Below are 16787 nucleotides of genomic sequence, written 5' to 3' on the forward strand. Positions count from 1 at the left end.
ATATATATTTTGTGGACTGTACAGGGTGCTTCAGCTCCCCAAACCAAACACAGACAGGCTCAGATACCTGTATTAAATGAATAGAGAGATTCATGGGAAATACTTCCTTTGTAAGTGTTTCCCACCACATCCACAAGTACAAACAATGTAGCAGAAGCACAGTACAAAAAGCACACAACACATTTTTGCCTTCTTCTTCTTCTTCTTCTTCTTCTACTCCTTTCTCTCTTCAGCATGTCTCTGCCTCCCCCCTCCTCCTGGCAAGCTTTTTCCTCCTTCCTCCCGACTCTTGGCTCCCGAATGAAGGCAGCAGGCGTCTTTTATGTTGCACCTGAGAGTACTTCCAGTGGGACGTTAGCATAGTCCAGAAGTACTTTCCGGGTGAGTTGGAAGCTCCATGAAGTAGGGCTATGCAGTCCCCACAGAACCCCCTGGCGGTACCCATGGAACCCAACAGGGCTGAGTCTTCAAACTCCAACTCCCAGCGTGCTCACTGATGTGCACGGGGAGTGAATGCTAGCCTGTGTGGTCCAATCCCACAGAAGAGCTACTGTAGCACAAATTGCTGAAAAGTGTAACGCTGGCCATGAAAGACAGGTGTCAGAACACACAGTGCATCACAGCTTGGTGTAATTGGGCTGCATAGCCACATGCCAGTCAGAAAACCCTTGCTGACCCTTGTCTAATGAAGCAATGGTAGAAGGTGGCCTAGCGGGCCACGGCCGTCTGACAGCCGAGCCACGAGAGAACTGCTGGCAATGGAGACTCACTCAGTGAAAGGCTACAGCAAAATGGCTGCCCCCTTCACTGAGGACACTTTTTAGAACGCTAGGCAGGCAGGGCTTTCCAGCGGCGCAGAGAGAGGAGAGAGACTGAGGTGAGAGAGTATTACAATGAAGTATTTTTATGGTCCCGACAGTTTCCCCATATGACACGAGTCTATAGAAATCTCGTTACTACGAAGTACATTCAGCAGATACTTTTATTACAAGGAAATGACCTTGAAATGCTTAAATGAATCATCCACAGAGCAGTTAGTTCTGTGGTCGCAGCTCAGTTTTGCATATTTACACAACGATTCCCAAACAGAAACATTGTAAAAAATTTTTCGTTCTTTGACCTTTCCTCGTACTGGTTTTTTGCTGTTTTTGTTTTCTGTGGTTTTCAGTGATACCTTTTGCTTATTGCTCATCAACATTTGAAAAACATCAACTGGAATTTAACTCATTGTCACTCTCCTATAGAAATGGCAGAGACGAAAAAAACGATAACAGTGTTAATGTTTGTGATGGGCAATCTGTTGGAATGACAAATACAATGCCTATGTCTTTGTTATATGCAAAAAAAGAAGAAAAATCTCGGGTTGCAAACGTATGCGAACTGCTGCATTTGAAGACAGTTTTTATGTGGTTCAGTGATGTTCGTTCAAGAAACATTTCTATTAATGTGGCACTCCAAAAAGAGTTCAGAAACCTCACAATATGAACTGGCATTCAGGCACTTGGGCACCCCACCTTTACCCACTCTGCAGACTCAGTATCCAACCAGGCTGGAGAGGAGTGCTGGAGGAGCAATGGAAGGAAAATCTGAGGCAGCAGTGGAGCAGCATCACGTGGGGCAGAGGCTGAAGATACTCATTGTTCAAATTGGCAGATGAAGTGGCTGCATTCAAAGCCAAACTTGATTTATGGGGCTGATGAGAGAACATTGGGATTTTTGATATGTTTCAAACGTTGGCAGAGGTTGTTAAAGATACCAAGCCAGGGCCTTCTTTCTCCCAGCTGGTGTATGATCACCTGTATCAGCTTTCAATAGAGTTTGAGCATTATTCCCAACCACAAAAGACCCCCAAATGGGAAGGAATGGATCTGTGACCCATTTGTGAATAAGCGAGGTGAATCAACTTTGTCTGTGCTTGAAGAAGATCAACTGCTTGAGGTTGCAAATGATTGTGGTCTTAAAAGTACAGTGGTGTGAAAAACTATTTGCCCCCTTCCTGATTTCTTATTCTTTTGCATGTTTGTCACACAAAATGTTTCTGATCATCAAACACATTTAACCATTAGTCAAATATAACACAAGTAAACACAAAATGCAGTTTGTAAATGGTGGTTTTTATTATTTAGGGAGAAAAAAAAATCCAAACCTACATGGCCCTGTGTGAAAAAGTAATTGCACCCTGAACCTAACTGGTTGGGCCACCCTTAGCAGCAATAACTGCAATCAAGCGTTTGCAATAACTTGCAATGAGTCTTTTACAGCGCTCTGGAGGAATTTTGGCCCACTCATCTTTGCAAAATTGTTGTAATTCAGCTTTATTTGAGGGTTTTTTAGCATGAACCGCCTTTTTAAGGTCATGCCATAGCATCTCAATTGGATTCAGGTCAGGACTTTGACTAGGCCACTCCAAAGTCTTCATTTTGTTTTTCTTCAGCCATTCAGAGGTGGATTTGCTGGTGTGTTTTGGGTCATTGTCCTGTTGCAGCACCCAAGATCGCTTCAGCTTGAGTTGACGAACAGATGGCCGGACATTCTCCTTCAGGATTTTTTGGTAGACAGTAGAATTCATGGTTCCATCTACCACAGCAAGCCTTCCAGGTCCTGAAGCAGCAAAACAACCCCAGACCATCACACTACCACCACCATATTTTACTGTTGGTATGATGTTCTTTTTCTGAAATGCTGTGTTCCTTTTACGGCAGATGTAACGGGACATTTGCCTTCCAAAAAGTTCAACTTTTGTCTCATCAGTCCACAAGGTATTTTCCCAAAAGTCTTGGCAATCATTGAGATGTTTCTTAGCAAAATTGAGACGAGCCCAAATGTTCTTTTTGCTTAACAGTGGTTTGCGTCTTGGAAATCTGCCATGCAGGCCGTTTTTGCCCAGTCTCTTTCTTATGGTGGAGTCGTGAACACTGACCTTAATTGTGGCAAGTGAGGCCTGCAGTTCTTTAGACGTTGTCCTGGGTTCTTTTGTGACCTCTCGGATGAGTCGTCTCTGCGCTCTTGGGGTAATTTTGGTCGGCCGGCCACTCCTGGGAAGGTTCACCACTGTTCCATGTTTTTGCCATTTGTGGATAATGGCTCTCACTGTGGTTCGCTGGAGTCCCAAAGCTTTAGAAATGGCTTTATAACCTTTACCAGACTGATAGATCTCAATTACTTCTGTTCTCATTTGTTCCTGAATTTCTTTGGATCTTGGCATGATGTCTAGCTTTTGAGGTGCTTTTGGTCTACTTCTGTGTGTCAGGCAGCTCCTATTTAAGTGATTTCTTGATTGAAACAGGTGTGGCAGTAATCAGGCCTGGGGGTGGCTACGGAAATTGAACTCAGGTGTGATACACCACAGTTAGGTTATTTTTTAACAAGGGGGCAATTACTTTTTCACACAGGGCCATGTAGGTTTGGATTTTTTTTCTCCCTAAATAATAAAAACCATCATTTGAAAACTGCATTTTGTGTTTACTTGTGTTATATTTGACTAATGGTTAAATGTGTTTGATGATCAGAAACATTTTGTGTGACAAACATGCAAAAGAATAAGAAATCAGGAAGGGGGCAAATAGTTTTTCACACCACTGAATGTTTGAGACAACTTCAAATCTCCATATGTTTTGGATTAAAGTCAAGGTGGAATATCCTGAGGTTGCCACAAAAGCACTGAAAAGTCCACTTCCATTTCCAACATCCTATCTTTGTGAGGCAGGGGAAACAGGGTGCACCTGAGCTCAATTTTGAGCTTCATGGCAAAGGCTGTGAATACTTATGTACATGTGCTTTCTCAATTTTTTTATTTTTAAAAAATTTGCAAAAATCTCAAGTAAACTTTTTTCACGTTGTCATTATGGGGAGTTGTGTGTAGAATTCTGAGGAAAAAAATGAATTTAATCCATTTTGGAATAAGGCTGTAACATAACAAAATGTGGAAAAAGTGATGCGCTGTGAATACTTTCCGGATGCACTATAGATGATCTGCCGCTAACGTCTTGGTGCCAGTTACCACAGGACACATTCAGAGATCTTATGGCGTCTATGACATGCCAGAAGTATTTTGATGGCATAAGGGGGGCCTACACAATATTAGCCAGGTGGTTTTAGTGCTGTTGCTGATTGGTGTATGTATCCATAATGAATGAGTATATACTGTATGAATATAAAATAGCTTTTCTTGCCAGATTCTTAAATACATTTCTCTCCATTATTAGGTAGTCTGCAAAACTCTAATTTACAAAGTTTACATCATTTAAATCCTGTAGACATTTGGGATTTTCTAGTGCTGGCTTCTTACTGTGCCAAAATGCTGTTATGCATCTCTTAGGAAATGGTCTTCCAAGTTTGTTATTCCTGTTTTTAATAACTCTCTTTCTAGGGCTTTTCTGGATATTTACATCTGAATAGAAAACCCATTTGCTCTTTTTGACTGTTTTATTAATGTGCCTTTATTTACAAACTTTCAACAATCTCTGAGTTCAGCTGACAATTCAATATTGTAAATGAATCTGAATTCTCTACAAAATTCTGTTTTGCAATTATATAATTTAACTGCATTTTGTTTGTAAAGCTACTTTGATGTGTTAAAAATCTGCTGTGTATACTCCCAAGTTGCCCCCTAGTATCTGACACTGCTGCATTTTTTGTTTTCACTTATATTTGCTATTTTATTTCTATTGTATGGATTGTGTACTTCCCTATACATTACATTTTTGCATTGTGGTTTTTAACTGCTTATTATGTTTTTATATTGTACTTTTGAATGCTATTAATACCTTTAAGTTAATGATATATTGATTACTGATGCTTCCCTTGAAACATCTAAAACCTTGCTTACAGCTGTGGCAAGTTTACAAATCTTCTCATTATGCTTCTACACAGTCAGGCTCTTCTCTTTCTCATATCGCTGACTAAATGGTCTCCTACCAGACAGTTCAGTAATGCACATCCTTTCAGAATCATTCTTATATTTTCCTCTTTATTTGCCTCAAACAACATGGTAATTGATCTTTATCCTTGCACTATTGTATTAGATTGGAAGTGTTATTAACTTTATTCATTTTTTGTTTCACATGGTGTTACACAAATCAAATTCTACTACATCACAAAACATGAGAAACCTATCATCTTCAACATTTCTTCTTCCAAGTCTGAAGTCCCTTATAGCCATTAGCACTGACTTCCACATGTGTATTTAGGGCTCATTGTAAGGCACCCCTGATGTCACCAGCAAAAGTATGTCCCCAACCCCATAGTCAGTGTTTCTTACAGCAGTGGACATAAGCAACAACTATGCTCATCATCAAAAATAAAACTGTCTTTCTCATTTCCTTTACCTCAGCTGCTTTGTCCCTTCATTTTGTGAATTTACGCATACCACCTCTCCACTGCTATCAGTGCTATCCAAATAGAAAGCACTACTTAAACTTTCTGCCATATCCTGTGTTCTGAACTCCCATCTTTGTTTGTTGTAAGCACATAGGAATGTCCTCAAAGTACTTTGCTGTATATACATGCTGTTGGAAATTTTAGCGTTGCTATTTGTACATCACACCATCCATTTCAATTCTGTTCATATGAATTTAATATCAAGAGTCTTGAGAGAAATGCCAGATTATGGATGATTAGCTGCATAAACTGTACAAAAGCAACTAAAAAGCAGCTTTATTTTTATTTGTTTGAAAATAAAGAGTAAACGCATTACATTAAGCAGGAACTCTTTGCATCAGATGCAATGAGAACATCAAATGCCATTTGTAGTTATACATGCTGTTGGAAATGGATCTGATTATGTTTTCATTTACATAATGGAATGAGATGAGTAGTCAGTTTAACTTTACAGCTCTGTGAATTTGTGTAAAAAAATATAACTCCAAATTGCCTAACTGTTAGCTACAACCCTACTCTTACCTCAGGTATGGGAAACTCTTTTGAGATGAGAAATATCACATATGCAGTCATGGCTGTCAGTCAATCCAACAATGACACCATCCATCCATTTGTCCATCTCCGTCACTCCCCCTCCTGTGTTTACACTGGTGGAAGAGCAGGCCAGTTCAGGAAAGGCACAACCAAGGGCATGATGGACAAGGGCATGATGCCCCCCAAGTGCAGTGGGTTGGTTTCAATGGTGATGTCTTGCCATTCTCCTCTCCTCCTGTTGATTTGTCCGCTGTTGTTGAAAGTGATTGATTATTACATTTATTGTCCATCTCCAAAGTGTTGTGGTCCTCAGCAAGTGTCTTAAGCTGCATATGTGGAATTGAGCAGGCCTTGAGAGAACACTTCAAGTAGTCCTTCTAGTGTTTTTTTGGTCCACCTTGAGGTCGGGATCCTTCAGCGAGTTCACTATAGAGGACCATCCGGGGAAGACAAGACTCATCCATGCGGATAATGTGCCTGGTCCTGCAGAGGATGTGGTTGAGCAGCATGGCTTCAATACTAGTTGATGACCAGCATTCCAGAATTTTAGTGTGTGAAACCCTGTCCTACCAAGTGATGCCCAGAACCTTCTGGAGGCAGCGGATGTGGAACAGTTCTAGTATGGTGATTTGCTTGATATACATACTGCATGATTGGTGCTATGAAGAGATTTTGGTTACAGAAGGCGGCCAAATGCAGAGGACGCTAGCTGGAGATGGCTCGCAATTTCCTCAGTCACAGAAGCATCACTAGATATTATGCCTCCAAAGTAAGGGAAGGATTGTGTGTTTTCCAGTGTTTTGTTGCCGACCTTGATGTCTGCTGGAGGATCTGTATGCTGGAAGGGAGTCTTTAGGCTTTTTGACTGCCTCCTAAACGCACGTGTGTGACAATCAATACTTAGTTGAGCCTCCTTTTGCAAATATAACAGCCTCTGGACGCCTCCTATAACCTTTGATGAGTGTCTGGATTCTGGATGGAGGTATTTTTGACCATTCTTCCATACAAAATCTCTCCAGTTCAGTTAAATTTGATGGCTGCTGAGCATGGACAGCCTGCTTCAAATCATCCTATAGATTTTCAATGATATTCAAGTCAGGGGACTGTGACGGCCATTCCAGAACATTGTACTTCTCCCTCTGCATGAATACCTTTGTAGATTTTGAACTGTGTTTTGGGTCATTGTCTTATTGGAATATTCAAAACAGCCACATGGGATGCACAAACCAGTGTGTTTCTTTGTGCCGGTCCCAAGCCCGGATAAATGGGGAGGGTTATGTCAGGAAGGGCATCCGGTGTAAAATTTTGCCAAATTAATATGCGGACAACAATACAAATTTCCATACCGGATCGGTCGAGCCCCGGGTTAACAACGACCATCACCAGTACTGTTAGCCAACAGGGTGCTGGCGAAAATTGGGCTACTGTTGGCTGAAAAAGAAGAAGGAGAAGAAGAGGGGGGAGACGTGTCCGGAGGCAGGAGGAGAGGAGGAAGGTAAAGAGAGTGGAACTGAAGGTAGGAACTTTGAATGTTGGCAGTATGACTGGTAAGGGGCGAGAGTTAGCCGATATGATGGAGAGAAGGAAGGTTGATATATTGTGCGTGCAAGAAACTAAATGGAAGGGGAGTAAGGCCAGGTGGATCGGAGGTGGATTCAAATTGTTCTATCATGGTGTGGATAGGAGGAGAAATGGAGTAGGGGTTATTCTGAAGGAACAGTATGTCAAAAGTGTTTTGGAGGTGAAAAGAGTGTCAGACAGAGTAATGATTATGAATCTGGAAATTGGAGGTGTGATGATGAATTTTGTTAGTGCATATGCCCGCAAGTTGGGTGTGCAATGGATGAGAAAGAAGATTTTTGGAGTGAGTTGGATGAAGTGATGAACAGTGTACCCAAAGGACAGAAAGTGGTGATTGGAGTGGATTTCAATGGACATGTTGGTGAAGGGAACAGAGGAGACGAGGAGGTGATGGGTAGGTATGGTGTCAAGGAGAGGAATGAAAAAGGTCAGAGGATAGTGGATTTTGCCAAAAGGATGGACATGGCTGTGGTGAATACGTATTTTAAGAAGAGGGCGGAACATAGGGTGACGTACAAGAGTGGAGGAAGATGCACACAGGTAGATTACATCCTATGCAGAAGAGTCAATCTGAAGGAGATTGAAGAGTGCAAAGTAGTGGCAGGGGAAAGTGTAGTTAAGCAGCATAGGATGGTGGTCTGTAGGATGACGTTGTTGATCAAGAAGAGGAAGAGAGTAAGGGCAGAGCCAAGGGTCAAATGGTGGAAGTTGAAAAAGGAAGACTGCAAAGTTGAGTTTAGGGAGAAGGTGAGACAGGCACTGGGTGGTAGTGAAGAAGTACCAGACAGTTGGGAAACTACAGCAGATGTAGTAAGGATGACAGCAAGAATGGTGCTTGGCTTGACATCTGGACAGAGGAAGGAGGAAAAGGAAACCTGGTGGTGGAATGGGGAAGTACAGGAGAGTATACAGAGGAAGAGGATGGCAAAGAAGAAGTGGGATAGTCAGAGAGATGCAGAAAGTAGACAAGACTACAAGGAGATAAGGCGCAAGGTGAAGAGAGACATGGCGAAGGCTACAGAAAAAGCATATGATGAGTTGTATGAGAGGTTGGACACTAAAGAGGGAGAAAAGGACCTGTACCGATTGGCTGGACAGAGGGACCGAGCTGGGAAAGATGTGCAGCAGGTTAAGGTAATAAAGGATAAAGATGGAAACGTACTCACAAGCGAGCAGTGTGTGTTGTGCTGAGGGAAAGAGTACTTTGAGAGGCTTATGAAAGAAGAGAACGAGAGAGAGAAGAGGTTGGATGATGTGAAGATAGTGAATCAGGAACTGCAACGGATTAGCAAGGAGGAAGTAAGGACAGCTATGAAGAGGATGAAGAATGGAAAAGCTGTTGGTCCAGATGACATACCTGTGGAAGCATGGAGGTGTTTAGGAGAGATGGAAGTGGAGTTTTTAACCAGATTGTTTAATAGAATCTTGGAAAGTGAGAGGATGCCTGGGGAGTGGAGAAGAAGTGTACTGGTGCTGATATTTAACAATAAGGGGGATCTGCAGGACTGTAGTAATTACAGGGGGTTAAAATTGATGAGCCACAGCATGAAGTTATGGGAAAGAAGCTAGGTTAAGAAGTGAGGTGATGAATAGTGAGCAGCAGTATGGTTTCATGCCAAGAAAGAGCACCACAGATGTGATGTTTGCTCTGAGGGTATTGATGGAGAAGTATAGAGAAGGCCAGAAGGAGTTGCATTGTGTCTTTGTGGACCTGGAGAAAGCATATGACAGGGTGTCTCGAGAGGAGTTGTGGTATTGTATGAGGAAGTCGGGAGTGGCAGAGAAGTATGTAAGAGTTGTACATGATATGTACGAGGGAAGTGTGACTGTGGTGAAGTCTGCAGTAGGGCTGATGGATACATTCAAGGTGGAGATGGGATTACATTGGGAGAAGGATGCTAAGGATAAAGCTGTCAGGCAGGAGAAAAAAAAGGAAGGCCTAAGAGAAGGTTTATGGATGTGGTGAGAGAGGACATGCAGGTGATGGGTGTAACAGAACAAGATGCAGAGGACAGAAAGATATGGAAGAAGATGGTCCGCTGTGGCAGCCCCTAACGGGAGCAGCTGAAAGAAGAAGAAGTCGTCTTCTTGGAATATCGAACCCCTGTGTAACTTCAACTTTGTAACTGATGCTTGAACATTAACCTGAAGTATTTGTTGATATTGGGTTGAATTCATCCGACCCTCGACTTTAACAAGGGTCCCAGTCCCTGAACTAGCCACACAGCCCCACAGCATGATGGAACCTCCACCAAATTTGACAGTAGGTAGGAGATGTTTTTCTTGGAATGCGGTATTCTTCTTCTGCCATGCAAAGCGCTTTTTGTTATGACCAAATAACTCAATTTTTGTCTCATTTTGTTCCGAAATGAATCTGGCTTGTCTAAATGAGAATTTTCATACAACAAGCGGCTGTTTGTGGCGTGAGTGATGAAAGGACTTCTTTCTCATCACCCTGCCATACAGATGTTCTTTGTGCAAATTGTGCTGAATTATAGAACGATGTACAGATACACCATCTGCAGCAAGATGTTCTTGCAGGTCTTTGAAGGTGATCTGTGGGTTGTCTGTAACCATTCTCACAATCCTGCGCATATGCTGCTTCTGTATTTTTCTTGGCCTGCCAGACCTGGGTTTGACAGTAACTGTGCCTGTGGCCTTCCATTTCCTGATTACATTCCTTATAGTTGAAACTGACAGTTTAAACCTCTGATATAGCTTTTTGTAGCCTTCCCCTAAACCATGATACTGAACAATCTTTGTTTTCAGATCTTTTAAGAGTTGCTTTGAGGATCCCATGCTGTCACTCTTCAGAGGAGAGTCAAAGGGAAGCACAACTTGCAATTGACCACCTTAAATACCTTTTCTCATGATTGTACACACCTGTCTATGAAGTTCAAGGTTTAACGAGCTAATCCAACCAATTTGGTGTTGTAAGTAATCAGTAGTGAGCAGTTACATGCATTCAAATCTGCAAAATTACAAGGGTGCCCACATTTTTGCACAGCCAGTTTTTCACATTTGATTTAATTTCATACAACTAAATACTGCTTCACTAAAAATCTTTGTTTGGAAAACACCCCAGTACTCAGATGTTCTAGGAAATTAAAGACATACCACTGTTATCTTTTTTGTTGAAAGTAGAGTAAATTATTATGCAGGCTGAGAGGGGTTTCCCAAACTTTTTCATATCACTGTAGTGTCTGCATTAATTAATAGGCTTTTACTGCTATAATCTACATTTTTATGTGCATGTAGAAATGCAATATAAAGTCTTTTTGATTAAAAATGTTAGTGTAGCAAAAACAGAGGCTACATTTTTATAAAACCATTTGAACCATAAATTATAGTGATCCCCAGATTATTGATTACATTTGCAAATGCATTGCAGAATTTGGTGGTTTTACTTCTTCTAATGAGGCATGTTAAATAATTGTTACTGATGGCACACATTGTAACCTGTCTAACCTTGCAAAGAAATCTTTTCCATATTCATGTGAATACATGTTTTTTTTTTTCCTAAAGAAGATTTATTGCTTTAAGCGCAGCATGCTTATTTTCTACTTTGAAGTGCACATTATGGGATTTTATAGTAATTACCTCTGTATCTCTGAAGAATGTCCCATCCCCTCTATCTTCTACAATTTTTCACAGGCACTTTACCTTTGTATCTATGAGATAAAGTGCAGTTCAATACAAACTTTAGAGCTCATATCTTGTTGTGTTCAACTCTTTTCATTTTTTGCATAGTGCACATATAATAATACTGAACCATTTTTTTTATTTATGCAAACTTTAGTCTCTTTGGTTATATTTGGTCCTGCCTAATTATCAGAATTTTAAGCACCTGTTCCACCAGGCAGATTTTAATAAGTCTAAAAGTGAATACATTTGCAAGTTTAAATCCATCATCTATGAAATGTCCTGCAACACGTGAGTAGTAAAATAAAGAAGAAATGTACTTTTTGATCAAATATGCTATGCTGAGAAACATCCCATCAGCAATTATTAATCTGGGTAAATTTGAATTGAAAGGCTGAAAATATTCGCAAAATTTGTAATTACTATACATGATAGTTTCTGAATTATTATTCTCACAGACAATGTTTTATAAAGCATTTTAGCATAATTATAATTCAGAGTTTCTGTCATCAATATACATTCAAGGAAATATTCTTGTACAACCTGATTCTTTTAAGAATTGAGTACAAAGTGAATCTTTAATGGCTGCCGTAGAACTAGGGCATACAACAGGTGATACATAGACCATCTGCTATTTAATCTCTTTAATGTTAATAAGAGGATGTTCCCCTCCTTTAACCGTCACCTTATCGTGGTGGAGGGGTTTGCGTGTCCCAATGATCCTAGGAGCTCTGTTGTCCGGGGCTTTATGCCCCTGGTAGGGCCACCCAAGGCAAACTGGTCCTAGGTGAGGGATGAGACAAAGAGCGGTTAAACAAACCTCCTATGAAGAAAAACCATTTTGGACGGCGTTTTCCCTTGCCCGGACGCGGGTCACCGGGGCCCCACTCTGGAGCCAGGCCTGGAGGTGGGGCTCGATGGCGAGCGCCTGGTGGCCGGGCCTGCACCCATGGGGCTCGGCCGGGCACAGCCCGAAGAGGCAACGTGGGTCCCCCTTCCCATGGGCTCACCACCTATGGGAGGGGCCAAGGAGGTCGGGTGCAGTGTGAGTTGGGTGGTGGCCGAAGGCGGGGACCTTGGCGGTCCGATCCTCGGCTACAGAAACTGGCTCTTGGGACGTGGAATGTCACCTCTCTGAAGGGGAAGGAGCCTGAGCTAGTGCGCGAAGTTGAGAGGTCCCGGCTAGATATAGTCGGGCTCACCTCGACGCACAGCTTGGACTCTGGAACCAATCTCCTTGAGAGGGGCTGGACTCTCTACCACTCTGGAGTTGCCCCCGGTGAGAGGCGCCGAGCAGGTGTGGGTATACTTATTGCCCCCCAACTTGGAGCCTGTACATTGGGGTTTACCCCGGTGGACGAGAGGGTAGCCTCCCTTCACCTTCGGGTGGGGGGACGGGTCCTAACTGTTGTTTGTGCGTATGCACCGAACAGCAGTTCGGAGTACCCACCCTTTTTGGAGTCCCTGGAGGGGGTGCTAGAGGGCATACCTTCTGGGGACTCCCTCGTTCTGCTGGGAGACTTCAATGCTCACGTGGGCAATGACAGTGAGACCTGGAAGGGCGTGATTGGGAGGAATGGCCCCCCTGATCTGAACCCGAGCGGTGTTTTGTTATTGGACTTCTGTGCTCGTCACGGATTGTCCATAACGAACACCATGTTCAAGCATAGGGGTGTTCATATGTGCACTTGGCACCAGGACACCCTAGGCCTCAGTTCGATGATCGACTTTGTGGTCGTGTCGTTGGACTTGCGGCCACATGTCTTGGACACTCGGGTGAAGAGAGGGGCGGAGCTGTCAACTGATCACCACCTGGTGGTGAGTTGGCTTCGATGGTGGGGGAGGATGCCGGTCAGGCGTGGTAGGCCCAAACGTGTTGTGAGGGTCTGCTGGGAACGTCTGGCAGAGCCCCCTGTCAGAAGTAGCTTCAACTCCCACCTCCGGCAGAACTTCGACCACATCCCGAGGGAGGTGGGGGACATTGAGTCCGAATGGGCCATGTTCCGTGCCTCTATTGTTGAGGCAGCTGACCGGAGCTGTGGCCGTAAGGTGGTCGGTGCCTGTCGTGGCGGCAATCCCCGAACCCGCTGGTGGACACTGGCGGTGAAGGATGCCGTCAAGCTGAAGAAGGAGTCCTACGGGACCCTTTTGTCCTGTGGGACCCCGGAGGCAGCTGATAGGTACCGACAGGCCAAGCGGAATGCGGCTTTGGTGGTTGCTGAGGCAAAAACTCGGGCGTGGGAGGAGTTTGGGGAGGCCATGGAGAATGACTTTCGGACGGCTTCGAGGAGATTCTGGTCCACCATCCGGCGTCTCAGGAAGGGGAAGCAGTGCAGTGTCAACACTGTATATGGTGGGGATGGTGCGCTGCTGATCTCGACTCGGGACGTTGTGGGTCGGTGGGGGGAATACTTCGAAGACCTCCTCAATCCCATTAACATGCCTTCCAATGAGGAAGCAGAGCCTGGGGACTCAGAGGTGGGCTCCCCCATCTCTGGGACTGAGGTCACCGAGGTGGTCAAAAAACTCCTTGGTGGCAGGGCCCCGGGGGTGGATGAGATACGCCCGGAGTTCCTCAAGGCTCTGGATGTTGTAGGACTGTCTTGGCTGACACGCCTCTGCAACATCGCATAGACATCAGGGACAGTGCCTCTGGATTGGCAGACCGGGGTGGTGGTCCCCCTCTTTAAGAAGGGGGATCGGAGGGTGTGTTCCAACCACAGAGGGATCACACTCCTCAGCCTCCCTGGAAAAGTCTATTCAGGGGTCCTGGAGAGGAGGGTCCGTCGGATAGTCGAGCCTCGGATTCAGGAGGAACAGTGTGGTTTTCGTCCTGGTCGCGGAACAGTGGACCAGCTCTATACCCTTAGCAGGGTCCTGGAGGGTGCATGGGAGTTTGCCCAACCAGTCTACATGTGTTTTGTGGACTTAGAAAAGGCATTCGACCGTGTCCCTCGGGGAATCCTGTGGGGGGTACTCCGAGAGTATGGGGTACCGGCCCCCCTGATAAGGGCTGTTCAGTCCCTGTACGATCAGTGCCAGAGCTTGGTCCGCATTGCCGGCAGTAAGTCGAACCCGTTTCCAGTGAGAGTTGGACTCCGCCAGGGCTGCCCTTTGTCACCGATTCTGTTCATAACTTTTATGGACAGAATTTCTAGGCGCAGCCAGGGTGTTGAGGGGGTCCGGTTTGGTGGGCTCAGGATTGGGTCACTGTTTTTTGCAGATGATGTTGTCCTGTTTGCTTCATCAGGCCGTGATCTTCAGCTCTCTCTGGATCGGTTCGCAGCCGAGTGTGAAGCGGCTGGGATGAGAATCAGCACCTCCAAATCCGAGACCATGGTCCTCAACCGGAAAAGGGTGGAGTGCCCTCTCAGGGTTGGTAGCGAGATCCTGCCCCAAGTGGAGGAGTTCAAGTATCTCGGGGTCTTGTTCACGAGTGAGGGAAGAATGGAGCGTGAGATCGACAGGCGGATCGGTGCGGCATCCGCAGTAATGCGGGCGCTGCATCGGTCTGTCGTGGTGAAAAAGGAGCTGAGCCGCAAGGCGAAGCTCTCAATTTACCAGTCGATCTATGTTCCTACCCTCACCTATGGTCATGAACTATGGGTAGTGACCGAAAGAACGAGATCGCGAATACAAGCGGCTGAAATGAGTTTCCTCCGCAGGGTGTCTGGGCTTTCCCTTAAAGATAGGGTGAGAAGCTCAGTCATCCGGGAGGGGCTCAGAGTAGAGCCGCTGCTCCTCCGCATCGAGAGGAGTCAGATGAGGTGGCTCGGGCATCTGATCAGGATGCCTCCTGGACGCCTCCCTGGTGAGGTGTTCCAGGCACGTCCAACCGGGAGGAGGCCCCGGGGAAGACCCAGGACATGCTGGAGGGACTATGTCTCTCGAGTGGCCTGGGAACGCCTTGGGATTCTCCCGGAAGAGCTAGAAGAAGTGGCCGGGGAGAGGGAAGTCTGGGCATCTCTGCTCAAGCTGCTGCCCCCGCGACCCGACCTCGGATAAGCGGGAGACAATGGATGGATGGATGGATGGATGGATGGAAGAGGATGTTGCCAGTGGATAGCCAATATCTACTAGAGTATAGATACACCCACGCTTGTAATAATTTCACAGAGGAGCAGTCCAATAATTTTATTGAATATTTCACCTCTAAAGTGGACATCATCCGGCCCTCATTGTCTGCCTCCATCCCTCCATCGCTGGACGTTTCTACATCAAAGCCAATGGGCTGCTTTTCCTATTTCCTCTGTACCACAGTTAAAGAAGTTGAGGGCATCATACAGAGGATGAGGCCTTCAACGTATTCATTGGACCCTTTTCTACTCCTCTGGTAAAAGCTAATGTATCAGATATAAGCCCTGTTATTGCTGATATCATTAATCACTCTCTCCAGAGCGGCTTAGTCCCACTGGCCTTGAAAACCGCAAAAATTGGACTTCTTTTTAAAAAATCCTCTTTGGATCCTGAAGTGATAGCAAACTATCGTATGATCTCCAACCTTACATTTTTGTCTAAAGTTTTGGAAAAGGTTGTTTTAGTTCAGCTTCAGGATCACCTCAAAAAATTCAATCTGTTTGAAAAATTTCAATCTGGTTTTCGAACTTCTCACAGTACAGAGACAGCCCTGGTCAGAGTCACCAATGATCTCCTGATGGCTGGTGACCAGGGCTCTCCATCACTCCTTATCCTCCTGGACCTCACAGCTGCATTTGATACGGTAGATCATAATATTCTCCTTCATCATCTTCACTATATAATTGGGCTTTCTGGCATTGCTTTGGAGTGGTTCGAGTCCTATCTTACAGATAGGGCTGAATGTGTGGCCTTGGGGGATGCTAAATCTCATACTCACACTGTCACCTGTGGGGTCCCCCAAGGATCAGTCCTTGGGCCGACCTTCTTTAATATTTATATGCTACCCCTGGGTCACATCATCCGCAAGCATGGAGTTTCATTCCAATGCTATGCCGAGTATACGCAGCTCTATGTGAGACTGGATTCGATTTCTCTTACACCTCCATCAACTCTTTCCTCTTGCTTGGATGAGATTGAGGCCTGGATGTCCAAGAACTTCCTCAAGCTGAACAGCACCAAAACTGAAGCTCTTTTCACCCCCCCCATCAACTTCGTTCCTCTGTAAATTGTATTTCCTTTTCTGACTGTACCATTGCCCTCTCCCCTTCTGATTCCCATCTGTCATTTGATACACATGTCCATCACCTTTGCAAAATTGCATTTCTTCATCTCTGAAACATATCCAAACTACGTCCCTACCTCTCCCTCTGTGATGCAGAAAAGCTGGTTCATGCCTTTGTGTCATCCAGGCTGGACTATTGTAATGCACTCCTCATCGGGATACCCAACAAGAGCCTTCAAAAGCTACAACAAATTCAAAATAGTGCTGCAAGAATCCTGATGAGGGTGCGGAAATATGAACACATTTCACCAATCCTTCGGTCACTTCATTGGCTCCCTATCCATATACGTATTGAATACAAACTCTATTTGATTACTTACCAGCGTATCCATGGAAATGCTCCTCAATATCTCAAGGAACTCCTTATACTACAATCAACTGCAAGAAATCTCCATTTTGCAAATACCTACCGCCTTTGCCCCCCTGTGACCAAACTTCATACAATGGGTGA

General features: G+C 44.6%; 2 protein-coding genes across 4 annotated transcripts in view; both read left to right on the forward strand.

Moving 5' to 3' along the window:
- The window catches only part of LOC127527659 (uncharacterized), a 66339-nt gene extending 57649 nt beyond the window's left edge, over positions 1–8690 (forward strand). The window contains exon 2 of the mRNA XM_051927128.1: positions 7552–8690. Coding sequence (XP_051783088.1) covers positions 7753–8685 — 933 coding nt within the window. The 5' untranslated portion in view covers positions 7552–7752 and the 3' untranslated portion in view covers positions 8686–8690. The remainder of the gene's footprint in view (positions 1–7551) is intronic.
- Positions 1–16787, forward strand: part of cdkl5 (cyclin-dependent kinase-like 5) — a 520592-nt gene that overhangs the window by 16955 nt on the left and 486850 nt on the right. The gene's annotated exons all lie outside the window — the stretch shown is intronic.

Source organism: Erpetoichthys calabaricus, chromosome 4 (genome assembly GCF_900747795.2).
Source record: "Erpetoichthys calabaricus chromosome 4, fErpCal1.3, whole genome shotgun sequence".
Classification (NCBI taxonomy): Eukaryota; Metazoa; Chordata; class Cladistia; order Polypteriformes; family Polypteridae; genus Erpetoichthys; species Erpetoichthys calabaricus.